At 45.5% G+C, this 26,188-nt stretch overlaps 6 protein-coding genes across 6 annotated transcripts; 3 read left to right on the top strand and 3 right to left on the bottom strand.

Annotated features, from left to right (window-relative positions):
- Positions 1 to 280: 280 nt before the first annotated feature.
- Positions 281 to 2,117, top strand: LOC131287043 (mitochondrial outer membrane protein SLC25A46). The gene is made up of 6 exons (XM_058316058.1): positions 281 to 416; positions 491 to 654; positions 744 to 1,026; positions 1,098 to 1,154; positions 1,228 to 1,443; positions 1,515 to 2,117. The coding sequence occupies exons 1-6, from the start codon at positions 379 to 381 to the stop codon at positions 2,050 to 2,052; spliced, it is 1,296 nt and encodes a 431-aa protein (XP_058172041.1). The 5' UTR covers positions 281 to 378; the 3' UTR covers positions 2,053 to 2,117.
- Positions 2,118 to 2,351: 234 nt separating this feature from the next.
- LOC131284986 (zinc finger protein 664-like) lies at positions 2,352 to 4,189 on the top strand. The gene is made up of 4 exons (XM_058313846.1): positions 2,352 to 2,489; positions 2,662 to 2,825; positions 2,892 to 3,673; positions 3,745 to 4,189. Exons 1-4 carry the CDS (start codon positions 2,352 to 2,354, stop codon positions 4,137 to 4,139), a joined length of 1,479 nt encoding a protein of 492 aa, XP_058169829.1. The 3' UTR covers positions 4,140 to 4,189.
- Positions 4,190 to 4,223: 34 nt separating this feature from the next.
- Positions 4,224 to 4,739, bottom strand: LOC131288059 (probable small nuclear ribonucleoprotein G). The gene is made up of 3 exons (XM_058317159.1): positions 4,621 to 4,739; positions 4,401 to 4,548; positions 4,224 to 4,330 (listed from the first exon to the last, which is right to left on the bottom strand). The coding sequence occupies exons 1-3, from the start codon at positions 4,650 to 4,652 to the stop codon at positions 4,280 to 4,282; spliced, it is 231 nt and encodes a 76-aa protein (XP_058173142.1). The 5' UTR covers positions 4,653 to 4,739; the 3' UTR covers positions 4,224 to 4,279.
- A 319-nt stretch (positions 4,740 to 5,058) lies between these two features.
- LOC131289465 (guanine nucleotide-binding protein-like 3 homolog) lies at positions 5,059 to 7,132 on the top strand. The gene is made up of 2 exons (XM_058318731.1): positions 5,059 to 5,152; positions 5,220 to 7,132. The coding sequence occupies exons 1-2, from the start codon at positions 5,131 to 5,133 to the stop codon at positions 6,989 to 6,991; spliced, it is 1,794 nt and encodes a 597-aa protein (XP_058174714.1). The 5' UTR covers positions 5,059 to 5,130; the 3' UTR covers positions 6,992 to 7,132.
- On the bottom strand, positions 7,116 to 9,179 carry LOC131289466 (uncharacterized). The gene is made up of 4 exons (XM_058318732.1): positions 9,100 to 9,179; positions 7,796 to 9,042; positions 7,499 to 7,727; positions 7,116 to 7,418 (listed from the first exon to the last, which is right to left on the bottom strand). Exons 1-4 carry the CDS (start codon positions 9,130 to 9,132, stop codon positions 7,254 to 7,256), a joined length of 1,674 nt encoding a protein of 557 aa, XP_058174715.1. The 5' UTR covers positions 9,133 to 9,179; the 3' UTR covers positions 7,116 to 7,253.
- Positions 9,180 to 13,292: 4,113 nt separating this feature from the next.
- LOC131288832 (serine/threonine-protein kinase ATR-like) lies at positions 13,293 to 26,147 on the bottom strand. Its single transcript, XM_058318010.1, has 3 exons — positions 25,870 to 26,147; positions 23,018 to 25,796; positions 13,293 to 18,247 (listed from the first exon to the last, which is right to left on the bottom strand). The coding sequence occupies exons 1-3, from the start codon at positions 26,145 to 26,147 to the stop codon at positions 13,304 to 13,306; spliced, it is 8,001 nt and encodes a 2,666-aa protein (XP_058173993.1). The 3' UTR covers positions 13,293 to 13,303.
- Between the last annotated feature and the right edge of the window lie 41 nt (positions 26,148 to 26,188).

A 26,188-nucleotide genomic window follows, 5' to 3' on the forward strand; every position in this document is an offset into this window, starting at 1 on the left:
TAGTGTTGGGAAAGTCAAATGAAGGGATTTGAATATTACGTTGCAAATCCATTTTAAGATCATGCGTGTACATCGAACTTATACAGTTTTTATATAATTTGTCTAAATCAAATCAAGTCAGAATCAAATCAAATCGAGTCGCAAACAAATCAAATCTGATTCAAATCTTAAATAAATCACTTTATCCGAATATGTCAAAACGGACTCAATCCTTTACAACCCGCCTAGAGAGCGAGTCCTCGAATCTTCCGAATCACGGTTCTGCCAACACTAGTCAAGCAGGAGGAGTGCAAAAAAAATTGCGAAAACACGGATGATCAGAACTGTGAAAATATTGTATTTTCATAACTTTCAGGGCTATTCTGACGCTGCGAATGAATGTACAACCCAATGGCGGGACTGGACGACTACGAGAGGTATGTTTCTGGAGTTGTGTTCATTTGTTTCGTTGATCATAACAATGTCGTTCTTTCCTGCTCCTGTTGTGCAGGTATCTGGAAGAGGAAGATGAGTTAGATAATGCACGGTTTTTATCAGCATACAAATCGACGCTAGATGATACCCCGTACCATTTTATCAACTCGGAACGGGATCTAACGCTGCCTCTGCAGAAGCACAAGAATGTTCAACCGCTCTACGAAAGTCCCGAAGATGGTAAGCTTGCAATTTTGTTCTTTTCACACCCGGCCGGGAATTTCTGCCGTACAATTTGTTTACTGTCTACCTTTGAAACATATATGCAGAAATATCGCTCCGAAAATACCTCGGGGCCAGTGTGAACCTCATCAGCTTAATAACGGAGAACCTGCTATGCCATCCGTTTTTGGTACTGCGGCGACAATGCCAGGTGCATCACGCGTCAAAAAGATATCACGTCTTGCCGGTCACACTGTTGCCGGTAATTGTGCACCTGCATCAACGGCAAGGAGTCACTACGCTATGGAAAGGTATTGGAAGCGTGCTTCTAGTTCGCGGCATGACGTTAGCCGTGGAAGATGTGATATCCAAATTTACACCCTGGCCAAAGTGAGTATTTTTTTATCAATTTGTACTACAAACACCATTGCCATATTTAATTGGGTATTTTCTGCTTTTAGGGAGATCAATACAAAGACGACTCTCAAGCAATTCGGTCAACATATACTACTGAAGTGGTAAATGGACATGGTGTAATAATTCGATTGGTTTCGTGTGTTAATTTTAAGCTTTGTTATTTCTAATCTACAGCATTAGCATAGCAACAGTTGTCCCATTCTACACCGCGTCGCTCGTTGAAACCGTCCAAAGCGACATTGCCAGTGAAAAGCCGGGTATTTTTGATGTATTTCGGGAGGGCACTAGTCGTTTGCTTTCCTGGAGTGTTCCGCAGAAGGGACGGATGCTTCCTGTGTGGGCCTTGGTAGGACCGAGTATATCTCTTGGAATATCCAAATACATTTGCCAGTAAGTGAACACAAACACATTTCAAGTGCCACGTAAATCAAAAAAGAGTTTTTATCTATTTGTTTGTTTAGGTTGTTCATTCGTGGCATTTCCACTCGAATCATGTGCAGAAGGGTAACATTTTACGAGGAAAAGAGGGGCGCACGCACACGGGACTTTGCCGCACAGAGCCAGGTTATTGAAGTCTACTCGACCATGATTTCCCTGATGACCACAGAGATGATCTTCTATCCGTTCGAAACTATCCTACACCGCATCCAGCTGCAAGGTACACGCACAATCATCGATAACCTGGACTCCGGTTACTCGGTAGTTCCCATCCTGACCAGTTACGAAGGTGTGATGGATTGCTATCGGCAAACGGTAGCCACCGAAGGGGTCGCCGGCCTGTACAAAGGGTTCGGGGCGATGATACTTCAGTTTGCGGCACATGTCGCCGTTATAAAGCTAGGCAAATGGTTCATTACTCAGATTTCGGAGCTGATGTCGAGCAAGCCGCCTGCGAAGGTAGTTGAGTTCTACAAACTGGAGGACAAAACCCCCGTCGGGTCGGCGACAATGTCCCGGAGCATTAGCGGCATCAGCTCACTTAGCAACGAACTATCGTAGTATATTCGTGTAGGCGCATGTTGAATGATACATAAATAAAATATTTGTTTGAACCTTAAACGGAACCGGGTATGAAAGTATTACTGGCCATCGAAAAAGCAATGCATCCGCTCAATTTTGTGAATTTATGAAACTGGTATAAAAGCTGTTGCCACGAATCCTATATACATCTTGAAAACGATAAATTGTCAAAACTGGTATACTTTTGTGCAAACCTTGTGAAGCCAATAGTTTTGTTTACGTTTTTGTAGAATAGTGAGTTTTTGAATTGATTCTAGGAATGGAGTTTTAATTTCACAATGGATATTAACCTGGATTTGGATGCAGTTTGCCTGACCTGTTTGTCCGTTTCCGCGCGCACAGTATCCGTGCGAACGAAGGACATAAAATATGATCTCACATTGATGGCAATGATTACCAGCATCAGTTCGAATATGGTAATGTTTAATGTTGCATTAGTGCGCTAGTAGCTAAAACTCCCAGTATTCTTTACAGATTTTGCCCCACGATAACTTTCCGACTAAGCTGTGCTACTCTTGTGCAGAATTGCTTCGCAATGCGTATGGATTTCAACAAACTTGCTCTAGTTCCTACATTACTCTGCTGAAGTGTGTGCAACAACTCAACGGTGAAAATGATTGCAAGCTGGAATCTTTATACTTTTCGGAAGATACATCACAAGAATCTCCAGAATGGACGGAGGAAAACCGTGAAGTTTTGATGGATGCCCCAAATCCGGATTCCGGTACTCAAATGCTTGACGACGATGCCTTGTAAGATGCTTCTCGGTGGTTGTCTTAGGTGTACAAAACATGATTGTCTGTGGGACATGATTTCAGAGAGGAAAATAGCAAAGATGTTCCTTACGGAGATGATGAATATTTGGAATTCCTGGAGATTGAAGCACTTGATGACAAAGCCTTAGAAGTCATGAGCGAAGACGAATATGGTCAATATATTAAGGCGACTATGGAACAAGCTGATGATACAGGCGCTTCGGATGTTGATGACGACCATGGCCAAGCGGATGAAGCTAGCGAAGCGACGAATATCGAAACCACTACCATAAGCAAATCCCAATGCATGCTGTGTAATCGGGTACTAAGCAAGCCTAGTCACCTTAAACGCCACATGCTTACTCATAGCCGGGACAAGCGGTTCAAGTGTACAATATGTTCAAAGTCGTTCGGTCGGTTGGACATTCTCTCAGTGCATATGTTGATCCATGGTGAGCAGCGTCCGTATTCGTGTGATATTTGCAACAAATCTTTTAAAAGGGACGAGCACTTGAAGACTCATTTGTTGCGACACCATAAATCTTCCAATCAGATAGATAGACGACGTGTTTGTTCAACTTGCTGTCGAGTTTTTGCGACAGAAGCCAATTTGAAGAAACACATGGAAATTCATAGCGAAAAAGAATCGTTTATTTGCGGCGACTGTGGGAAACAATTCATTAATAAGTACTATTACATGGCCCATTGTCGAGAACATGCGAAACCAGCGCAATCGTTTCCGTGTTCGGAATGTGGCAAAAGTTTCAAGCGCAAAGAATATTTTACTGCGCACATGCGGCGTCATAGAGGAGAAAATCCGTACATGTGCCGTTACTGTGAGAAGGGTAAGTGCATGAAAAACATCAAGATGCGTGACTTATATCCCCCATTGAAGCATTTGTTCTATATTTTGTAGCCTTTCCCCGTTCATCGGAATTAAATGTACACGAGAAGTATCATACAAACAAAAAGAATCATCACTGCACCTTGTGCGATAAAAGCTTCTTCAGGCTCTGCAGTTTGAAATTGCACCAGAGAATTCACACGGGAGAAAAGCCTTACAAATGTCCTCACTGTCCAAAGCAATTTATTCAACGTTACGATATGCAGATACACGTCCGACGCCATACAGGAGAACGATTCCAATGTGACCAAGCAATGTGCAATGCTGAGTTTATTTATGCCTTTCAACTGGATCAACACGCACAAACGGTACATGGCGCATTGGCTAAAGGTAGTAGACGTAATTTAGAAAAGTTTTCAAACACAAATACCGAGAGCGTAATGCAGGTAGAATATTTGGATGAGTAGTATCAATGAGTATTGTCCACAAAAAATATAAAAAAAGACTCAATATTGAATTATTAACAGTCGCCAAAAAGAAGTGAATTAAAGGCACTCATTAAATTTTGCAGTACTTCTCGCCTTGTATTGATTTATATTTTACAATCTTATATTCGATCTAATGCTTCCACCATGATGATACTGTTTCCCCGGATAACCTATGAAAATGCAAAGACCCGGTTAGACACTAGAATGGAGAAGATAAGAAACACTGAGCACCGTACATACCACCATTCCGATGTTGTTTCGGGTTCCATCTTTGCATTCCTCGATTGATTCATCAACTACGACATTCATGAACGGATCGAAGCCGCGCAAAATACCAGAAACTACTCTTCCGCCATTCAGCTTCAAGGAAAGCCGCTTGTCCATGTACCTAGAATCACGAAAAAAAGCCGATTACACATAAGACTTACAAACGCAGTTGATTGGTTAGTCAAATATTTACTTCTTGAGCTCTGGTGGATGTGCTTTCGACATTTTATATCGATATTTTCACAAACTTCTACGATTACTGATTCGAGACGCCGTTTGATGAGCGCGTTGTTTTGGTTTGTCAAAAGTTAGTGTCAAAGAACCGGCATTCTGATGATTCGAAGACTCGCTCCCCTGACTGATTCTATCGGATTCCAATCCGATCCATCCCATGTGATTCGTTCCACATTTGTTAGATTTGATTGATTCTGGATGGATTGGAAATATATTTCACAGACTATGACTATATTAAAAAATCAAATCAAATGACGTGAAGAAGTTGGTAATATCGGGGGTTGCTAACGGGAAATAAAACACAATGCAAGATTCGGAGAAAAAAAGTTCAACATGCTGTAAGTTGTGTTTTCCCTGCCTCGTGGTAGAACTGTCAACGAATGTCAAAATACTGTTCGGCCAACCAGATCATCTGAAAAACGTGTTGCCGATTGACCTGCGATCAGAAAACACACAAAAACTGTAGAAAATGGCCTTAAAGGCGCTGAAATGTAAGTTTTCCTCGAATTTTACATGAAAACATTTGTTTATAGCGTATTTCTTTTACCACTACAACAGGTCGTCAGTCGAAACGGCAAAAAGCATCGCTTCGATACAAGGTGATCAAGAAGATCGCCGACAGCAAGCGCAAGAAGGCAAAGGAAGCAAAGAAGCTGCCAAAGCTGAAGAGCAAGAAGCAAAGGTTGATCCAGGTGCCGAACATTTGTCCATTCAAGAAGGAAGTTCTCGACGAGGTGCAAGAGTACAAGCAAAAGCAAGAGGAACTTCGCCTCAAGCAACGTGAGGCGGAGAAGCAGCAGCGGCATGAAGCACTCCGCTCGCGAACGCTCCAGTCAATGGTAGCGGAGGCGGAGAGGCGTCAAGATCAGTTCGACCCGGAAACAAAGGAAGAGGAGAAGTACGGTAACTTCACCAGCAACGCCAAGGAGAACTCGCTAAAGGCTTACTTTAAGGAGTTTAAAAAAGTTATCGATGCCGCCGACGTGGTGCTGGAGGTGGTAGATGCTCGCGATCCACTCGGTACCCGGTGTGCAGAGGTGGAAAAAATCGTTCGCGAAGCACCGGGACAGAAACGGTTGGTGTTGATTCTGAACAAAGCCGACCTGGTGCCCCGCGATAACCTGGAACGTTGGATGAAATATCTACGCCGTAAGTGCCCTGTGATTCCCTTCAAGGCGACGACACAAACGCAGAAGCACAACATTGGCCACAAGAAATTTAAATCGGCAAAAACTCTCGAATGTTCCCCGTGTATCGGTGCCGATCTGTTGAAGGAACTGCTGGCTAACTACTGTCGCAATGATAACATCCGCACGTCAATCCGTGTAGGCGTAGTTGGGTTGCCAAACGTGGGCAAAAGCTCCCTGGTGAACTCGCTCAAACGAAAGCGCGCCTGTATGGTAGGAGCAAGGCCTGGTGTAACAAAACAGATGCAGGAAGTTCAGATTGATTCGCACGTCAAGCTGCTCGACAGTCCTGGCATTGTGTTCCAACGGCCAAAGGAACAGGATCACAACAGGTTCTTTGCACTAAGGAACGCACAGAAGGTAACCGAAATCCAAGATCCGTACCCTCTGGCGGTCGACATTCTGAAGCGAGGTACTACGATGTACTTCTGCAAGCTGTACGACATCAGCGAGTATCACACGGCGGATGAGTTTTTGGCGAAGAAAGCGATCCAAATGGGAGCGCTGGCAAAGAAGGGTGTTCCGGACGTAAAGAAAGCCGCACGAACGCTTATCGAGGATTGGAACTGTGGAAAGATCAAATACTGCACCCACCCACCGGAAGATAATGCGGATGAGGTGCATTTGGATGCGCAGCTGGTCACGTCCACGGAGAATGTTCCCGAGTTTGATCTGGAGCAGTTGAACGGAGTGGTGGCGCAGCTTAGCGAGCAGTACGACGCAAGCTTCAAGGTGAAAGACGAAGACGGTATGGAAAAGGGCATTAAGCAGGAGGACATTCTTACGATGGAAACGGATACCACTGGTCCGGTCAGTATGCGGCTGGCCAAGGATGACTACCTTGACGGTGCGCTGGAGAAGTTACTGGGACAAGAGGGCAAAATAATCGAGCGGGATGAACCGATGGAAGACGGTACCAGCGATGCAAGGGGTCGCAAGCGTAAGGTAAACGATTATGCGGAGGAGGAGAAACGGTACCGGAAGGATCCCATGTTTAAGCTGGAAGGAAATCAAACGACTAACCGAAACCTGAAGCAGGAGCTTAAAAAACGTAAGAAGCTGCTTAACAAGCTCGAAAGCAAGGGACTAAAGTCGAAGAAAGAAGCGTACGATTTTGAGGCAGATTATGGGATGGATGAATGAAATACTTTACGGCTATCCGTAGAAACATACGTGTTTGTCATCAAACATAGAAAATGGCAGAAATTACATTTACCCTTGCTTTAGAATTAACTGCAACAACCGAACCCAATAAAAAATAAAATCGTTCGATGCACCCATAAAACAATGTTATTTGAAACTAACAATAAAATAAAAATTGGTCGAAGTCGACGATGCTTTACACTAACAGCACTAACATAATCGGTACGGTGTTTCTGTATCATACAATTGGTTCACTCGGCACTTAGTGATATTTGAGCATAAATTCGTTCGGCAAGGACGCTAGGTAGGATGTTTCTTGCTGCTTGATACGGTCCAGCGCCGCCTGCCGACTCGCGAACTTATGTCGCTCCATGAAAATACGCAACGCCCATTCCATCAGCAGGGATGATGTGAAAAATTCAGTGTACTGTAAGGATTAGTGATCAGTGTAAGCAGACATTCTTATTATAACGCAGCGATTTCTTTCGGCTGTGTGTCATCCTTTACCTTTCCTCGCTCTTGCTCCGATACAAACTCTTCCTCCAGGTGGTGCAGCATAACTAACTTCTGATCGTCATCCATCACATTGGCCAGATCGGTGAAGTAGCAAAGTTCACCGGAGTTTTTCCATTGACGCTCTGTGCGGTCTTTGTAGCGGACAAATATTTCAAGAAGTTCCTTCCGATACCGCCCGAACGTGTCGAGGATTTCCTCCTTTGTTAAGCTAGTGCAGTCGCTGAAAGAAAATGGAATGTTCTATAAATACATGATTTATTTCGTGCGTTACGCATACTGCGAACGTACAGCAATTCCACCTTGGACAACTGCTTCGCTATATTGGACAACTTTTCCAGCTTCCCTTGCCCACGCAGTGAGCTTTCCTTCCGCTGGTCAGGCTTTTTACGGATTCCGTTTTTCAGTCTTAAGTGTTGTTTGTTCAAATTCTCGTCCGCCCTGGACGCAACAACTTTCTTGGTGAACTTTAGTTTTCGCTTCTCTTCCGGACTATCCGGTAGTAACGGTCGCGAGTTAAGTTTACTGCTCCGAGGCAGCATTTCCCGTTTGGCAATCGATGAACGGACCGCATCGTTTTCTGAAGATTCCCCTTCGATTGGTTGATCTGATCGGTGCGGAGAATCCGGTTCGGTGTCGGCAAACATGTCTTTTTCACTGTCGTATTTCGGCTGAACATTTCCGGCTTTGCCATCGGCAGGTACGTACTCATCATCGTCGGATCCGAAAAGATTACGTCCCACTTTTCCCCCCTTGACCGGGCTTCCGTTCGCAATTTTATTCAACGGACTAGACGTGGGCACGTAGGCTGCCGCCAGCGGTTTGTCCAATGCGCCAGGCGTGTAAGGGTCTGGCTCCGGAGGGCTGGCTGATTTACCCGAGTCTGTGATCTTTGACGGTTTATAGGCACGCTTGGTGCCGGGTGAGAACCCGTTCCGCGTCAGAGGGACATATTCTTCGACCGAGCTTTTTTTGTCCTGCTTGTTCACCGGTTCAGGGCAATATTCCTCAAACTCGAACTTATTTCGCCTGCCAGTGCTGTTGCCGCCGGAAGATAGGCATGAAGCAAGTTTATTCTCATCTGCATTTGCCGCCTTTAGTTCGTCGATTTCCTTTAGCAAGCGCAATACGGTTCTTTCGCGATCATCCACCTTGTCGAATAGTATACGTCCTTGATCGCTTATTTCCACGTAGATGCAATTTTCATGCAGTATGGCTTGTTTTTCTTTAAATAGTATGTTTAAACTGTTGCGAAAATATTTGTCCCGAAACTCATACTTCATCTGTAGATAAGGTCGCTCGGGACAGTATACGCGATACTCTTGATTCATCTGAAATGGACTATCCTTCTCACTGTTCAGGCCGGTCACCGATAGGTGCTTGCGAAACAAATCATACAGCTTGCAGTAGACGAAGGACTGCCATATATCGCGCGTCAGGTATTTATTGCGCGCTGGAAACTCATGGGAACTTTCATCTTCGGTAGTTTTCGAAATCGGAACAACTACTATGTTGGCAAGGATATACTTTTCGCCAAACTGTAAACAAGATTAGATTATACTATGTATGACGCTATTGGAAAATTTTCAAAATACCTTTAACTTTTCAATCAATTGCGAGGAATACATTTTGCTGTTAAAATAAACCCCACATCACAGTACCCCTCATAATTCTTCAAAAAAAAAACTTCACAAAATTATTTACATGTAACTAGGTGGAAACTGCTTTGTAGAATCTGGGAAATCTGGGAAATCGGGATTTCTAGGGACGAACGATACAAAATAACTAAGCAAATATAAATGTGGCATAAATCGTTTGGTAAAGCAAGAATAGTTAGGTATCACATCGATACAAAATAAATATTTACTGGAGTACGTAAACACCAAACTTCATTTAATTCTAGTGTTGGCAGTTTCGGTAATCTGAAGATCCGATGACTCGCTCCCTAAATCGAATCGAAAGATTGGAATCCCAACCGGGAATCCATTTTCCCAACACTAGTGATTAATGCTAGTGTGCAGAATCGGAATTCGGAAGGTTAGAGGATTCGTTCTCGGCTCTGATTCCCTTTTTTCTGTCTATATTTCCCACCGGCTAGTGTACTCAGTAATTCACAGCGCCGTTTATAACTAGAATGTTTAAAATGTCCGTTATGTAAAGAAGGGTCCACACTTCCTTAGCTGGCGCTTCAACCGAGCGGACTTGGCAACACATTAACTTTAACATTAACTAACACGTACTTTACTTTTGGTGTGATAATCTGATTTTATTTTTAAAATAACTTACAAAAGACATTCACCTTTGTGCACGGTACGCTGATATGATCTTGGAGTTGAGCACTTAGAATTGTATGAAGAAACTTGATTATTTGTTGACTATTGATAATGTTAAGCACGTGAAAGTTTTGTTTGGTTTTTATTCCATGAAAAAACACGGTGACTAATTTATTTATTTATTTTCGTACAACGGACATTTGTCGTAGTAATTTTATGCTTGTGAATTTATCTCAAAATTGCTGCTCAAGGCCAATCAGATTTTTTTATTGTGAAATTTGCTCAAGATATTATTGCAGTTCTTTCTGCCTCCCCCCACTTTCCGCACTTCCCGTTTATTCACCTAACCGCACGAAAGGTGGAGAACTTTCGATAACTGCTTTAGAAGCCCAGAAGCACGCCGCATTAAGATTCATTTCTTTCGGGATTCGCGGAAGAGTAACACGCTTGGTGCGATTTTCACTGCGCAACTATCCATACTAATTGGTAAACTAAATCGTCAAATAACATGGCAGACAAATCAGGTGCTCCCATATTACCCACGAAAGGTAAGTAAAGCTGGTTTGGATTTAGTTTAACGTTATTAGTAAACGTGCTTACAACCAAATCATGAATGTTACAGCTGCAGAAGATGTGGACATGGTTGGTGCAGAAGAAGTGGAACTAAACCAGGAAATGCGTTATATTTTAGTAGACGACACATGTTGTCTAAATGATGATCCAAGTCGTTCCGTAAGTAGAAGTAGTTCGGAAACTGACGAAGATGAAAGGCCGCTTCAGGAACAGCTAGGCTCATGGGTGAAATCATCCGGACTTACCCAAGACAAGCTGAACGAACTTCTGGACATAATTCACCAGAAAACTACTGCTGATGTTGCTCGGGCAAATGGCGTCAGTTTGATAGAGCATACCGGTATAGAGGATGGACAAATTTGGTATCCGGGTGTGCAAAAGACCCTTCAATGGTATTTTCGGTAAGTGTTTCTACGGTCAACAAATTATGGTGTCCACTATTCCGTATATTCTTTTTTTCTTTCACAAGTCATGCACGGCCAACTGTCGACGTATTAGAAATAGACCTCTCATTGGAAGCCGTAACCATGCATAGCAAAGACAACGCCGGACTGTGGCCCATCTTGGTGCAGGTTCTATCGCTCCCAGAAAAGCCGATATTAGTTGTTGGCATATTTTACGGTTCGCCCTTGCCAGCCAACTGCGAAAGCTTTCTTCGGCCGTTAGTGTCCGAGTTGAATAGACTTTTCGAGACGGGAGTGCCGATTAGTTTCACAATTCCTTTTCTACACCGCCGAGAGAATACTTTCCAAAAGTTCGTTCCTATTCGCCTACGTTCCATCATCGCCGACGCACCAGCGCGAGCGTTCATGAACGGTAAGGATACATAACCTAACCTAACCGGTATTGGTGAATGAGCTGCTTATGAACAAACTATGTGTTTCTTTTCCAGGTATTGCCTACAGCAATGCTGCACGGCAATGTTACAAATGCACAAGCATTGGTAAGTTCATCAAAGAGGATGTGAAAGTAATCTTACCAGGTGTCAAAGGAGTCCAGCGAACAGCCGAACAGTTCCGGAACAGGGCATACGGTGCAAATTACACGCCGTCAACGCCTTTGCTCGATTTAGCCCGCTTCAATCTGATCGAAGACGTAGTGATTGGAGATGAATTTGGTGTGATGCGCAAGTTATTGAAAGGCTATGTGGAGAATGATATGGAGCCAACGTACCCAGGTTGGTCGGAGGAACTGGAGAAAAGAATGAGTCGAAAGTTATGCGCCATAAAATTCCCATCCGAGGTGGGAAGAACTTTGCGCCCGTTCAAGTATGCGCCGTATTGGTCTGGGCCAGAATTGCACACATTCTTGTACCACGCAAGCATGGCCGTTTTAAAAGACAAGATGGAGCCTAACGTGTACCAGCACTTTACACTGTACTATTGCGGAATGACACTCCTGTCATCGAAAGTGTATAAGAAGCATTGGGAGTACGCGGGGAAGCTATTGGAAAAGTTTGTCCAACAGTTCGACGAAGTGTACAAATCCCATCTTACCAACACCGTACACAACCTGCTGCATTACGCACCCGAGGTGCTCAAATTCGGGCCAAACAACCGGTACGCTTTCCAGAGTAAGCTTCGGCACATCAGAGGTATTGCCTACACGGTTCGAAAACCGTTGGAAAAAGTGGTTCGTAAACTGGTAGAAGAAAGCGCATTGGAAGCTGTGTGTGAAGATTCTGACGATGATGAATTCGAACAGCCAGAGTACCCCCGAATTGTCGTTTCCCAGGAGGAAGGAGTAGTGTTGCAGGTCAATGCAAATTTTATGCTGCAACGAGGGGTGCGAGATGGATGGTTCCTAACAAAAGAGAACGTCATAGTTTACTACACCACAGCATCAGTGCAGGACGAAAGAATCGTTATTCAGGGCCGACCGATGGTAAAACAATCACCTACGTTCTCGTACCCGCGCTCGTCGGCAATTATTCAAAACTTTAAGGCATCCGCGTCCGACCTATCCTCCAATGCCATCTCGGTTAAACTGCCCGATATCAAATGTAAACTAGCTGCAGCAATAACCAACAAGGAGCGGCGCGATATATACTTTAGTCCGGTGCTGCAGACATTAGGCCACGATACCATTAAACTCGAGGCACTCCTCAAGAGTATGGCCGATGAAAAACAGAAACAACCTAAGCAGGCAGCACAACAAAAATAATAATAATCGTTTTGCATCAGAAGAAAGAGAACCCCATCTATGTGGTAGCTGTGATCAGAATCAGCTCGAATTCTCCCGATTTTTTGAAGTGCAAAAAAAGGTTCAGTAGAGATCAGAACTTCGGGAAGCAAGAAATTAATACGGAAGATACTTAAAAAGTTTAAACTAAAAAGGGATAAACGAATTTTTCGCACTTACGAAGTGTGCTATCAGATTTTTTTTGTAATAGATGCAGCATTTTATTAGAAGGACGAATTAATAATAAGATGGTAAATTTGATAGACTGCGTCGAGCACTGGCACTGAAACATATCTTTGAGACGAACGAAAATGGATTCCAGGTGGCATAGAATTCAGGAGGCATTGATTTTCGAAGTCATGTAGAAGTCATGATCATAATCAGCTTTGATTTACTTAAACTTGAAAACAGAATGAAATTTATTGAGTAGTAAAGCAGATTGATTCAGCTTTTGAGAGTAGAGTCCAAGACAGTTTTTTCTTTATCAAATTTAATCATATTGCGGTATTTGCATAGAATTACACTGCATTTTCTAATAACATTGAAGCATTGTTTTCAATAAACAGAATGAAATGAAATGAAATGGATAGCGGAACAGTAGTAGAACAGAAGATCGATTCAGATTTGGGAAAGTAGAGTCCAAGGCATTTTTGTTTCTTTATCAAAGTTTATTATGTATCGGCATCTGCATATCGAATTACACTGCATTTTCTAATAAAAATGAAACCAAGTTTTCAAGAATTTCTAACCAATGCGTACTGCTTATCCACTCTCACGTATAACCCGACCAACCAATGTACATCTGAGCGAGATTGTCCGTGTCGGTCGCTTCTTTAATGAGATGGTTGACCTGACCTTCGATGGACAGTGGCATGCATGACGGTTTACCGTTAATTTTCACGTAACCCTTGAGCCGCTCCTCGATGTTCTGAACGTTGAGCCACGCCTGCGGGTCCGTACGTTCCGTGTTGGTGTCGCGTGAGCTGACATCCCCAACACTACCCACTCCACCAACTTTGCTCCATGAAACCATTGGATCGTACACGAACGGCTTCAAGACGGACATGAACGTTGGGGCCTGATTCTGCAGTATCCGCAACACTATCTCACAGCACCGCCGGAAAAGACCTTCGACCCCCAAGGGGCCCATCGCGTGAACCATGTTGTGCGTCAGGCGAAACGGTACCACCTCCGGGATCTGAAACGTTTCGCCCCGATTGAAGAGACAGTTGAAGTCAACGTGCACCGTATCGCCATTGGTTGAATCGAACAGAATGTTCTCGCCGTGACGATCACCCAGCCCCAGGATGTATCCGACCATCGAAATAACAGCCGTCGTTTTGATGTAGGACGAGCGTGCCTGGAACCAGTTGTGCGGATTGGGAAAGCAGTCCCGGAACCATTCGCCAAACACGGGCGGATGCCGAGGCACCAGGATCGACAGGAACGCATCGCGCTTTTTCGTCAGCGGATCTGTGCGAGCGTAGTTATAGTTGCGTAACTCCTTGGCTGCTATTCCGAGCCCGCGCTGCTTGTAGTACGTGAACACGATAGCGCGGAACGTGTTCAGGTTCGAGATCCATTCGATGATGCCGCACTCCTCGTTCAGTGGCAGCACGGCGTAGGTACGAATGTGCAAACGCCTGTGCTTCGCGTCCGGATCCTGGGCCAGGTACTGCTTCACCACCGCATTGAACTCCATCAGGCGGAAGTCTTTGCGCAAGTCATCCTTCGGTTTCATCATCATCGTGTACAGCCGCCCATTATGCCCGCGGAGGTTAATTTTGCGCGGTTTTTGCAACGAATGGAGAACCGTCACCTCCTCCTCGATGCTCGCGATGTAGATATCGTTGGTCGGGTACGGCTTAAAGTCGGTGCCGGAACTTTTGTTCAGCACCAGCTGCATACACCGCTCGATCGGTATCAGCACCTTCGAGAAGTTCCGGTCCGCCAGCAGCTTCGGAAGTGCCTTGACGAGCGAGGACACCGTCACTTTCACCGTCGCCGACCGACTGCTGTTGCCGCCGCCGGGGATTTCTTTGTTCGTTAGCTCTATGAAACGATCCGCTAGGGCGTTGAAATCCTTTATGAGCTTATCCATGCTAGCTGTCTGGGCCAGCTGACGATCGTTGAAGATCTCCACGCAACGCCGCACCCGGTTAGGGTAGGACGATTTGTACACACTCAACATCATCCAGAGCGTCTGCTGAGGGTAGTTCAGCAGTAGCTTCACGATAATGCTCTTCAGCACTTGGTACGTTTCCACCGACGGGTGCGCGACCCGGCTGATGAGCTGCGAGAATGAGGTGAAGAAAAAGTACGGTGAAAGTGTGTTGCAAAGCTTATGCGCCAGCGCGTTCATTCGTTGGGCAGCTTTCCGGCTCATGGCGATCTGCCCGGAGGAGGAAGAGCTGGTGGTCGAGGTTGTTTTAAGCAGTGCCTTCGCCGTCGAATCGAGCCAAATGCTCAACACCCGTGGCATCGACTGGTAGATGTAGTTCGAACCGTACTGCATCGAGTTGCCGTATGCAACCATCGCTTCCAGCATCAAATCCCAGCCCTTCGCCGAGTCCTGCTCGTTGCTCGGGAACGAACCGTACAGTTTGTCCAGATACTGCGCCAGCTGTACCAGTGCGATTTCACTTTCCGGGTTTGCGGCCACCGCCTCCTTGAAGTAGCTGTGGTTGAGAGTGGTCGAGATGTTCGAAGCCTCCGCATTGTATGCAGCGATAAGCCGCTTACCTTCAGCGTACACTAGCCGATCCTCTTTCGGGAGCGTTTTAAGTGCGTTCGCATCGGATTCGTTGACAATTTCATTCACCCCACGCTCCAACACCTTCAGTGCGCCAGCTATATCGCGCCTTTCCCACAGTAGCTTAGCGTTTTTAATGAAAAGATCTTGCGGACGGTAGCTTTCCGCGTGTAGGATGTACAGTAGCGCCTGCTGGTACATGTTGGCCTTCGAGGCCAGCTCGGTGCTCTTCATCCACAGCTCGCCGATCAGTCGGTCGAACAGTTGGCGCAGTTCCTTCACCGTCGATCCAGCGCCTTGCCTTTCATCCACTGTACGCTTCATTTCCTTAAGCAGTATCCGCCGTAGGCTGATGATCGGTTCGAGTGTGGTTGCGTTCGGCTGGAGCACTTCCAGGCGCGTGTTTAGATTGTCCACCAGCTGCCGAACATCGTCGATCAGCTTGTTGTCTTTGTCCTTGCGCTGCTGCCGCAAGCGGTGCATAATGTGACCACATTTCTCAAACTCTCTGATCATGTGCAGCTTCAGCACCTGCTCGTATCGCTTCTCGTACGTTCCCAGTTCGTCCAGGGTACGCGAGGTTCCACTGCGACCGGTACCGAATCCACTGCCCCGTACCACCTCCTGCCGGGCATGGACGATTTCTGCGCAAAATTTCTCGTAGTCCGTCTGGCGGTACTTTACAATCAGTGATCCACAAATGATGCCCCAGTGGCGGGTTTCATCCGGAGCGGCCTGTCGATGTTCTAGCAAGTCCTGTAGCTCCTCGAAGCGTCCTAACCGATACAATGGTTCTGCCTGGATGTCCTGCAGCGGTTCACACAGAGCCGTATCGTGGTATCGGGCGAGCAAACTCTCCGCCAGCAGTAAGGCCGTTTCCGGTTGATCGAGCCGGAGGTAACATTCGATCATGCTGTTCAAGTCGTCCAGCTTCGGCGGTTCGCCGGCACCCATCACCTGGAACAACCGTTCGTAGCAAGCCACCGCCTCATGCAGTCGGCCGGTAGTGTTGTGGTAGAGAATTTGCTCGGTCAAGGTCGGCTCGGTAGCTTTCAGTGCCATCACACCTTCGACGGAGTCCGTATCGCCGAGCCGCGAATAGATTTCTCCCAGAAAGGGTAACTTCTCCTGCAATCGCTTGCCCCGATCTTCACCGATCGAGCGATGCTCAAGCAGCTGCAGGGCACGTGCGTACTCGTGGCACTTAAAGTTTACCCGTGCCAGCAGGTCCGGATCGAAATGGTCGAGAAAAGCATCAACTACCTTCGCACTGCCACCATTCGATTCCTTTTCCTCCGCAGTACGATCCGCCTTGAGCCGTTGACGCTTCCAGCGCTCGAGAAAATCGAACAGTCCAAAAGCATATTTTGCACATTCGAGCGCAAGCTCCTTACCGGTGCTGTCCCGCGTCTCTTGATCGCACATGAGCGATTCCACTATGCTGCTGCCCACCGCCGTCGCAGTGCCCGTCGGCACGATGTCGTTCACCGTCGGCGCGAGCAGCCCACCATCCTGGGATTGGGTGCCTGAGACGGCCGCATCGAAAACCGTCTGCAACTCGTCCGCTATACGATGACGTTGCCCCACATCCTCACAGAGCTGCAGGGAGTGTAGCAATATGTAGGGCAGCACAAGGGAAAGAGTTCCCGCGTCACAGCGCAAACTCGGTTTGAAGGCACGCAACAGGTTACGGGTGGCCTCTTGGCCAATGCTTTCAATCATCTGCGAGGCCCACTGGTAGGACCACTCGAAACTGGACCGAACGTTGTTGAACACCGGATGCAGCACGGTTGGGTTCGCGATCGAGACCGTGGTATAGGATGACGTGAGCAGTGGTTCCATGATCGGACGCAAGCGCTCCGGGATGGTCTCCCAAACGTCACACTTTTTGCCCTTGGCCGGGGATACTCCGCGTTCGCTCAATATTTCCTGAATGGCCAGCGAAAAGCTGTCGACAAATTTCGAATCCCGTTGGCGCTGATACGCACGGCACAGTTCGCGAAGTGCAAATATGGCGAACGCGTCCGAGTGGATGGTCAGCGCGAAACCAAGCCCCGACGGAGCATAATTCGGGGGCAGATGGCTCGGTGCAAATGCTCCCATCTCACCGAAACATTCGGCCGCCCGTAGCTGCAGATTGGTGTCCTGCTCTCCGAGGGCGCGATTCAACATTTCTACCATCGTTGCGATGGTGCCGATGCTAACACGCTGATGCTGGCCCAGAATGGCTTCGTTCAACTCCCTGCGGTTGGCTTCAAACAACCGGCAAAGATGGGTCAGGGCAAAAGCACGCACGGTGAAATTCTCATGGTTGCAATGTCGCAGCAGTTCCTCGAGCCGAGCCGCAAACCGATCGCTTGCATGTCCACTGTGTGCGGTAATGCGCACCTTTATGGTTTTCCTTATATCTTCCGGCATGCCCGGTGCGTCCGCAAGAAAGTACAGATCGCCGATGTAGTTCCCGAGCAGGCTGTTGTTTTCCAGCACCAGATAACGAAAGATGTACTCCACATCATCGGGATAGGAGGCGAGCAGCGGCTCGAGGGTGACAAACACCGTGCTCAATAGCGGCCCCAGGACGCTCACCTCGACGGTGCACACGAAAATGCGCCAAACGTTGACACAGTAGCGGGTAAAGGTGGGTCCCTCCGGCAATGCCAGTGCGGTGCGCAGCAATGCGATTATTTTAAACCGGAACGGGGTTATATGTTCTCCACCGAGAAGCCTGATGATGTCGCCCAGGCTTAGTAGCGCTTCGTTTTTAACGATTTTTTCACCATCCGCATTAACCAACGTTGCCTCGAAGTTGGCCAGCACTCCAAGGAATCGGGTCGCAATGTAGTCGGCTATGCGGGCCGTGGGGACTTGGTCGGTGTCACTGTCTTTCGAAAGCAAGCTTCGAATCGCGTTTATCACGTACTCAGCGTTGAAGTGGTAGAATATTAGTATTTCTGATACGGTGCGCTGAAAAGAAGGAACGAAGAAAGGTTTAAACGAAACATTTAATTTAAACGTCCATCTTTGTAAACCAATTCCATTTCTACCTAACAATGCATGGCGCAGTTCTGGCCATTATAAAGGATGTTTATAATTGTCGCTGCATATTAGTCCAATATTTCTCAATTGAGCAAAGGTTTGAAGTATTTAAATTTGAGTAATGTACAGGGTACCAAATATTTGTATCATTTTTTTTCAGAAATGAATCTCACACGTTTTAGAAAAAAGAGCATTTAACTTTGCAATTCGGACAAGTACACATTTGCTGTGTTAGCTACAGGGTGTCCAATATATTCTCATATAAACTCAAACATAAATTGTTTCATAAGACTATGCAGCATTTTCTTGTTCTTTTTTTGATTTAAAGTTAATTTTTTATAGATCATGTAGCTAATATGTTATGGAATCGTACTGCAACCAGTTTATGCACCAGGTTCAAACGTTTTACAAAAAAGGTTCATGCTGCACACAAGACTTCCATCGCTACTTTCTCCCAAATTCGGAGGATTGCAACATTGTACTTGGTCGAAGCGGATTTATTTTGCTGTTGTATATTTGATAAAATCCTTGGCTCCTCAAAATAATTTATTGAATTCAAGGGTGGTGAACGGGGGGATCAGTCTTTCTGGCAAAAAAAAAAATCAGTGCCGTTTTGCCCGCTAACAGATATGGATCATATTAGCAATGTTATGTCGGTGATATAGCACTCTATCATTATAGTGGGAGTTAAAGTGAAATCGTATTTTTCCGAAGAGACAGATTTTGCCGACCGCAAAGTAATATTCGACGATGGCATCGATCTCCTCGCTCGTGAGTTCTCGTAGCTGCCGGCGTTTACTCCTTCTTCTAAGAGTTTTAACGCGGAAACATCGGCACGACGAGTTTGAGTAGGCGCAATCATGCACGACGTGGAGGTGGTCTCGTTCGAGGAATATGTAAAGCATCCGGATGTCTCTATTCGCTTTTTCGATGAGGCCAAGAAGTGTTTCAGTTCCTGCCACATCAGCGAATCTCCAAACGCCTGCGTGGTAATACCTGTATTGAGTATCACGTCTTGTAGAAAGCTCTTTAAGTCCTCTTTGGAGATAGGCGCGCTCTCCCTGAAGCTCATCTCGGAGACCATCATGTGCACGATCTTCCAGTGTTGGTGAAGACTCTCCGGTATTGGTGCTACCGAAGTCATCGTCATCGTCACCGGATTCGATAAGGGATCCTCCTCCGAGGCTTCCAGCTCCTCTTGCGCCAACCAGTTGTTCATCAGCTCTTGATTCTTGCGGATCCATGTCCAGATTTGGTTCGCTGCACTAAGTACTTTTTCACTGATATCTATTGGCGACTCCACAACGTCGTCGCTAGTCGTTTCACGATTGTACTGGCTCTCGAACTCCATGGCTCCGCTTAACACGTTAAGCGCTACGTCGGCCCCGTGGGGCCGACAGTGTTCTTCCCCGTAAGCCGGCGTCGGTCTGCTTAGACCGACAGAACCCGTTAGGTAGGCCGGCGTTTCTACGAATTGCTGGCAGAACGGAAAGCAGTCCAATTTGGGCATAGCGCTTAACGTGTTAATATACTCTCTGACCACTGGTACACCCCTTTTATACCAATAATCATTCGATCGAACTATATCAATAATCTGTTTCTCCCTGCGCACATGTGTACACTCAAGTGGCTCGTGTACTGATAAGCCACTCATCATCACCTCATGGAAATTTCCACTCAACAACAAACCACTTGATAACGACAATGTACACAGCATTGATTGCTTGCTCAAGTAGTGTTTATGATAACACTACTTCACCGACGACGACGACGACACCAAGGGCCAGGGAACCCCGGGCCGCCCCCCTCGCCCTAGGAGTTTCACTCGACGCCGTAGGCGTCCTCTGGCGAGGGGGGCGGCCCGGGGTTCCCCGGCCCTTGGTGCCGTCGTCGTCGTCGGTGAAGTAGTGTTATCATAAACACTGCGTAATTGTACGTCATTTAATGAATGAATACAAAGTACAAATTATGTGAGCAATGTCTCAACGCTCACTATGGATCATGCTTAAGACCCATAAAATGCAACGTTGATGGTTGTATTAAAAAGAATCATCCTCTGCTACACGAACATGCACAATATGCAGCAGTGAACGTATTCAGTGCTCATGTTGGTACGGGCGACAGTATGTTATTTCGTGTAGTACCTGTGGACATTCATCATGATGGTCGAAAACTAACGGTACTAGCTTTTCTGGATGAAGGTGCAGCTATAACGTTAGTCGAACGTCAATTAGCGGATCGTCTCGGGGCAACTGGAGTACCAGAGAAACTAACATTAACATGGACTGCTGGTATCGAACGTGTAGAAAAAGGGACTCAGAAGCTGAGTCTCACCATATCATCGAAGGACTCTACAGACCGACAGCTATTGAAAAATGTTCATACCGTAGAAAAGTTGGAGCTGCCGCATCAACGCCTGGATCCTAGAAAACTAAAAGAACGGTACGACTATCTGAAAAACATTCCTTTGGAATCCTACACAGGACGACCCGAGATGTTGATAGGATTGAACAACATCGACATGTTCACTCCGTTAGATGTAGTTTCTGGAGAAGAAAATGATCCAATAGCCGTCAAGACAAAGATTGGTTGGGCAGTTTATGGCTACACAAAATCCGGCACCACAAATACCAACCATATAGGGTTTCATCAAAGAGTGACTAACGAACATCTGTACGAACTCATTAAAGAACAATACCAGTTAGAAGAGTCCGTCATTTCGATTCCCAATGAATCAGCTGAAAATAAAAGAGCTGAAAGAATTATGGAAGAAACTACGAAACGAGTAGGCGATCAGTTCGAAACAGGGCTTTTGTGGAAAGAAAATGAAAGAAAGTTTCCTGAGAGCTACTCCATGGCAACGAAGAGATTCAGACAACTTGAATCGAAATTGAAGAAAAGACCTGAATTGATGAACAACCTATGCCAACAAATCGAAGACTACCAGAAAAAGGGCTACGCGCATATGATCACGCGAGAAGAACTGAGAAGTGCGGAAACTATTTTAAAACGGCAGGCTCAGTGGGAAAGCTACCCGGACGAAATGGAAATTCTAGAAGCTAACTTGCAAAAAACAGAATCAAGTGCTATGAAAAAGATTAAAAAGCAAAGCACAGTGTACATATATTCTCCAATATTAGACGACCAAGGAGTAATGCGAATGGATACCAGATTGACCAACAACCCCGATCTTCCATCCGATCAACGGTACCCAATTATAAAGGCAAGACAACATAACATCACCAAGAAAATCGTTGAACATTATCATGAAGTCTATGGTCATGCTAATAGTGAGACAGTTTTCAACGAGATACAACAACGATTTAAGATCCCGAAACTTCGAGCAACAATTAAAACGGTTTGCCGTCAGTGCAATTGGTGCAAAGTGTATAAGTGCAAGCCCAACACTCCAAGGATGGCACCTTTACCTGTGGAGAGGACGTCACCAAATCTTCGTCCTTTCAGCGCATTTGGCATCGATTACTTTGGACCACTAGAAGTTACAGTTGGACGGCGAAAGGAAAAACGGTGGGTTGCTTTGTTCACCTGTTTGGCTGTGAGAGCGATACATCTCGAGGTAGTTCACAGTCTGTCAACTCAGTCGTGTTTGATGGCGATTAGACGTTTTGAAAGCAAGTTTGGAAAGGCGAACGATATCTACTCGGATAATGCAACATGTTTCAAAGCGGCTGACAAGGAACTTCAACAGATGAAACGGGTGTTCTACGTGTGTGCCGAAAAAGTGACCTCAACTTCAACATCCTGGCATTTTAATCCACCAGGAACTCCACATATGGGCGGCGTTTGGGAGAGAATGGTGCGTTCGGTGAAAGAGGCGATGCGAGTCCTAAATGACAACAGAACACTGACAGACGAAATATTAATAACCACTTTGGCGGAGGCTTGCGAAATGATAAACTCGCGACCATTAACATATGTAGCTGAAGATTCATCAGAACCAATAGCGCTTACTCCGAATCAATTCCTAAGGGTACCAGGGGCTTACACTGCGACTTGTGAACCATACGATTTAGCCAAGGGACTTAGGAACCAATTTAAAAGGTCGCAATATTTAGCAGATAGAATGTGGGAGCGTTGGATAAAGGAATATCTGACATCTTTGAACCAGAGAGGTAAATGGCTCAAGGACCAAAAAGATTTGGAAATCGGAGATCTAGTTTTTGTCGTTGAAGGAAAAACTAGAAATGAATGGATGAGAGGGAAAGTAGTAAATGTTATAAAAGGTAAAGACAAAAGGGTTAGACAAGCGGATGTAGAGCTAGCGAATAAGAAAATCGTAAGACGAGCAGCCATCCATCTGGCAACGTTGGAGATTTCGTAAGTCTTCGTTAGAACCCGAGAGACGTTACGGGAGGGGGTGTTAGCGCTGCCAGAAAAGTTTAAACATATTATCAAAGAAGGATAAGATAGAATAGGTCAGCCAAGAAATAAGTTAGTTGCAATGAAGACTTTGAGAGAGGAGGTTGGAATAGTACTTTTTTTAGTTTTTGATGGTTTGATGGTTTGATGGTTTGATGAAGGCTTGAAGGTTTGAAAGTTGATGTGAAATATAGCTGCCATTTGAACTATTTACTAAAAACAGCTATTTCGTTATTTTTCGAGATAACACCTATTTTCAATTTTTTTAAACTGCTTGCAATCCGTTCAATGAAGGGGGCAATTTTCAGCAAAACTTACCTTTATATCCGAGTGAAGAAGCTCGAAGAAGCTGTTCCCGGTAAGTTTCATGATGTACTCGATGCAACGATTGGTTACCTCCGGCGTTTCACTGATGAACAGATACGTATAGATGGTCAAAAATGACGTAGACAGGATCGTCACTAGATCCTTGCGACTGATGGCTGCCAATTCGGAAAGCATGTCGTCACACTTCGGGAAACGTAGACACCAGGGCAAAAGCATGGCCATCATGGTTTTGTAGTGTTTGCCAACAAAATCGGCCGGATCACGACATTCGAATGTGTGACTAACGATGGTCAACGAGTGTGCCAGCGAGATGCCAGAGAAACAATAGTTGCTCACCGCGAGGCCCATCATCAGCTTCATAATGTCATGCCGGTACCAGCATAGAATGTTCCACGGGCTAACATCTTGCCGAGCGCACATTTCTGCAACAGCACGAGACGCTTCGTACGTTACTTCCGATTCCGGTTGCATAAGCAGAAAAAGCATCATTCGCACGCACTGCTTTAGCGATTCGTCACGTCTTTGTGGTGCAATTTGAGATAGAGCTTTGTTTCGAGCTGAGCCAACGGCAATTTCTATGATCATTCGAACGATGGCACTCTGATGGTCGTAGGAAGGAATTCCCGCAAAACTTTGTTCGATAGCTGCCAGTGCTTGCTTTAGCACCAGATCAATGTACTTGTCGTACAATTCCGGGTTGTCTGCTAACCGATTGGCCAAAGTGCTTAGAATCGCTCTAGCATTTTCGCTCATTGCCTGACAGACCTCGAGGGATCGATCACTAAACAAACTCACCCAACAAGGCACTATTTCTTCATTGATCAGCAAATCCGTGTGCTTTAGAGCGTTGGGAAGAAACTTTACAAATGCCAACCGCCCTTCAACGGTAGTGTCTTTCAAATGGGGTAATATACTACGAAACTTCGCATCCAGCTCTAGTGACAGTCCAGCGGCAACCAAAGTTTCGGTTACCGTTTTCAGATAAATTCCATCCGCGTATCCGGTAAATTGTTTTGGTTCCAAACAGTGTCCACATTGGAAGTTCCTGTGATTTTCTGTGCATTGGTATACCTTGAACCGATCACTGGTAGCTGCTCGAATACAGTACAGTATGCCCAATGCAGGAATTATGTTTTCAAGGCGCACATCTTTAACGTTGGATAATAATGGCAGAAATACTCGCTCAAACAGCGTTTTTAGTGGAATTTTCGCAGATAGTACAAGCTGCTGGAATTGTTTAGCAACAACGGTTTTTAAGATTCCGTCTTCCTCCGATAAAATGACCTCTAGCAGTGCAAGAAGTTTTTCCGTTAGGTACGATTCAATTTCAGGAAAGTCTTTTTCCAAATGACTCATTTGTATGGCACACAGTCTCTCCAGGGCATGCTCACGTTGTTGCTCCATATACTTAACATCTTTACTGTGCACTTGTTTTTCGCGGCTGAAACCTTCGGGTTTCAAGTATGTTCCTTCGATTGGAGAGAACAACACGTTCAACAAGGAACGCTGTGTTTCACTGCCAATACGCCTAAAATCCGTCAGTTGAATCATGTGGAAACATAGATCGAGCAGTACGGACCAATTTTCTCCGGAACATTTGAATAAGTTGTCCTCGTCCATGGGTGGTAGTTTCGAATCGAACCGCCACAAGAATATGTAGAGCCGCTCGCCGGACCGATTATGGCTGGTTGCCATATTACGATTAAATTTAAAATTTAGCTTATTAGCAAGGTCTAAAACGTACTGAAAAAGATTTTGCTGACGTTCGATCTTTTCGAGTAAAATGGACCAAATAGTGCTGATCTCACTGATCGGTATCGGCTGGCAGCCTTCGTTCATGTTGATTCGTTCGATTGTGCTGCATTTGTATCGATGTTTAACCATGTTCTTGGCCTTGAGCATTGCTTCATCGTAAATAGCATTTTCCAATAATAACAGCGCTTCAGGACAATGGTCTAAGGCAGCAAGTAAATTTCCAGCATCATTTGTACATGGGTTTAGTCTACGTATAAGTTCTACCAGCTGGTGTTTATAATTGCTCAACACAGCATCCATTTCCTCTTGCTGCATGATCCGGTCTAGTTGATGGATTTCCTTCGTATGATGCATTATGTTACAAGCTGCATTTTTGAGCTTCTCTTTCCAAGAAGAATCCAAGGAGGACAGCTGGTGTAGATTGCTTAGCGTACTAAACAGGTCTGTAATTGCCAACAAAAATACCTTGACTTTCTTCGCCGTAACTAGTCCACCCGTATGCCAAGCTTTCAAACGGCACAGTGAGGTTGCCGTCATGTTCATAACGTCGATTGCTGTTTGTAGGGAATCTTCGGAAGTTAGCGCTTGGTTGGAGTATCTGAAGTAGGTGGAGAAAAATACCATACACAGCATTTTTTCATCAATATTTCCAATTGATAAAGTCCGCAATACTGCACGTACACTGCCGGCGATAATCTGCAGTGATGCTTCGTCTTCTCCATCGAACACGATCGATATTATATTTCTTAGAACGCGCAAACAATATGTACGTATTTTGCGGCAACATGCCATACTGTTGATAGTTATTTCTGCAAAATGGCAATCACTGATACAATTATCGTTGACCAGGAACTGGATGAACTCGTTTAACGATGATTTACTGTCCGGTTGATGATCATTCATTTGCTCAAGCAGTTCGACAAATTTGGACCATATTTCCTGTGCCAACCATCGCTGTTTAATGAAACACGCAGTAATTATTTCCTTCAGCACTTCGGTGCAGCTCTTCGCAATGCTAGAAGAAACGGAATGACAAACATAAAGGGAGTAACGCATCGATACAAATTAAGTATTGCACATTTCGATACCTGTCGTAAATGTCCATTGATGCGATCCGAAGTAGCTGATAAATGAGCCAAAAATTGCAAGTGCGGCACTTTTGCCGTTCGATGTCTGATATCAGTAGTGTCGATGGAAACAGACCAGGATCATCATAGGTAATATCGGTACGAATCATGTTCAAGATCATTTCGATTCTAGAGCTGTTGTCTTCGTTCACTATCTCGGTGAGTGTTGATATCAGTGTGCGCCACATACTTTCTATCCCTTCTGCCGAATACTTGGCCTCCTCCGGATTGGCCTCCATGGTCCGGTTTACGCCGATCTTTGCTGTTTAACACTAAATTA

The sequence above is a fragment of the Anopheles ziemanni genome, chromosome 3, assembly GCF_943734765.1.
Source record: "Anopheles ziemanni chromosome 3, idAnoZiCoDA_A2_x.2, whole genome shotgun sequence".
NCBI classification, from domain to species: domain Eukaryota; kingdom Metazoa; phylum Arthropoda; class Insecta; order Diptera; family Culicidae; genus Anopheles; species Anopheles ziemanni.

Excerpts from the sequence above, each read along its gene's own strand:
- LOC131287043 (XM_058316058.1), top strand. The coding sequence starts at position 379 with ATGTACAACCCAATGGCGGGACTGGACGACTACGAGAG. Across the intron at positions 655-743 it reads CTACGAAAGTCCCGAAGATG|AAATATCGCTCCGAAAATAC; the intron begins GTAAGCTTGCAA and ends ACATATATGCAG. Across the intron at positions 1,444-1,514 it reads ATATCCAAATACATTTGCCA|GTTGTTCATTCGTGGCATTT; the intron begins GTAAGTGAACAC and ends TTGTTTGTTTAG.
- LOC131284986 (XM_058313846.1), top strand. The coding sequence starts at position 2,352 with ATGGATATTAACCTGGATTTGGATGCAGTTTGCCTGACCTGTTTGTCC. Across the intron at positions 2,490-2,661 it reads CCAGCATCAGTTCGAATATG|TGTGTGCAACAACTCAACGG; the intron begins GTAATGTTTAAT and ends ACTCTGCTGAAG. Across the intron at positions 2,826-2,891 it reads ATGCTTGACGACGATGCCTT|AGAGGAAAATAGCAAAGATG; the intron begins GTAAGATGCTTC and ends ACATGATTTCAG.
- LOC131288059 (XM_058317159.1), bottom strand. The coding sequence starts at position 4,652 with ATGTCGAAAGCACATCCACCAGAGCTCAAGAA. Across the intron at positions 4,549-4,620 it reads CATCCACCAGAGCTCAAGAA|GTACATGGACAAGCGGCTTT; the intron begins GTAAATATTTGA and ends TCGTGATTCTAG. Across the intron at positions 4,331-4,400 it reads GAAACAACATCGGAATGGTG|GTTATCCGGGGAAACAGTAT; the intron begins GTATGTACGGTG and ends GCATTTTCATAG.
- LOC131289465 (XM_058318731.1), top strand. The coding sequence starts at position 5,131 with ATGGCCTTAAAGGCGCTGAAAT. Across the intron at positions 5,153-5,219 it reads GGCCTTAAAGGCGCTGAAAT|GTCGTCAGTCGAAACGGCAA; the intron begins GTAAGTTTTCCT and ends CCACTACAACAG.
- LOC131289466 (XM_058318732.1), bottom strand. The coding sequence starts at position 9,132 with ATGTATTCCTCGCAATTGATTGAAAAGTTAAAG. Across the intron at positions 9,043-9,099 it reads AATTGATTGAAAAGTTAAAG|TTTGGCGAAAAGTATATCCT; the intron begins GTATTTTGAAAA and ends TCTTGTTTACAG. Across the intron at positions 7,728-7,795 it reads TTGTCCAAGGTGGAATTGCT|CGACTGCACTAGCTTAACAA; the intron begins GTACGTTCGCAG and ends ATTTTCTTTCAG.
- LOC131288832 (XM_058318010.1), bottom strand. The coding sequence starts at position 26,147 with ATGGAGGCCAATCCGGAGGAGGCCAAGTATTCGGCAGAAGGGATAGAA. Across the intron at positions 25,797-25,869 it reads TCAATGGACATTTACGACAG|CATTGCGAAGAGCTGCACCG; the intron begins GTATCGAAATGT and ends CGTTTCTTCTAG. Across the intron at positions 18,248-23,017 it reads TTCTTCACTCGGATATAAAG|CGCACCGTATCAGAAATACT; the intron begins GTAAGTTTTGCT and ends CCTTCTTTTCAG.